This window comes from Protomyctophum bolini, assembly GCF_963924005.1.
Source record: "Protomyctophum bolini genome assembly, chromosome: 17".
In the NCBI taxonomy this organism is placed as follows: Eukaryota; Metazoa; Chordata; class Actinopteri; order Myctophiformes; family Myctophidae; genus Protomyctophum; species Protomyctophum bolini.
The window spans coordinates 28,888,276-28,888,886 of record NC_137878.1 but is presented as its reverse complement, the minus strand read 5'-3'; the positions used below and the strand labels follow the sequence as shown (position 1 = coordinate 28,888,886).

The window sequence follows — 611 nt, the reverse complement described above, 5'->3', positions numbered from 1 at the left end:
TCATAATGCTATCATATCATGCTATAGCCATTATAGCTGGCAAGCCTGGCATCTTGTGATTATGCTGCAATTTGTAAAACAAAAAAAATCGAAACAATGTATTTTCTGCGCAAATGACTGATCTGTTGTTTTCCATTCACGAGTGGCTTTAATATCCCGAGTTCCGAGGATGATATAAACTGTGGGTTTACTGGCCGTAGCCCCTTTTAAAGAAGGCATCGGGCCCTTTAAGGGGTATGAAGCGAGACTAGCCGATGTAGGACGAGTGTGTGCGCTGCGCTCTCGCTGCCAGCCATCCTCATCATCATCATCATCATCATGGCCTCCATACAGCCGCGGCGGCTGCGACCCAGAATGAACAGACCAGCAGCCGGTGTCTCTTCTTCCCATCCCCGAGCGGAGACGGACGTCAAACCGAAGCAGAGGCACCGGTAGAGGAGAGCGCGCCGGGGGAAGCAGCCTCATGCCACCCCGGTCTCCTCCATGTCCGCGTCTAAAGCCAGGATATAGCCATTTGATAAAGACGGGTGCTGCTGCTAACCCGGGCGGCGGCACTGAGTGGCGGCAGAAACATGAAGGATTATTCTGTTAATCTATCGGTGCAGCAAGTG

At 51.7% G+C, this 611-nt stretch overlaps 1 protein-coding gene across 1 annotated transcript in view; it reads left to right on the top strand.

Annotated features, from left to right (window-relative positions):
* Nucleotides 1–436: 436 nt before the first annotated feature.
* Nucleotides 437–611, top strand: part of tmem170b (transmembrane protein 170B) — a 7,657-nt gene continuing 7,482 nt past the window's right edge. Inside the window, exon 1 of the mRNA XM_080788172.1 lies at nucleotides 437–611. This exon is cut by the window's right edge and continues 43 nt beyond it. Coding sequence (XP_080644298.1) covers nucleotides 573–611 — 39 coding nt within the window. The 5' untranslated portion in view covers nucleotides 437–572.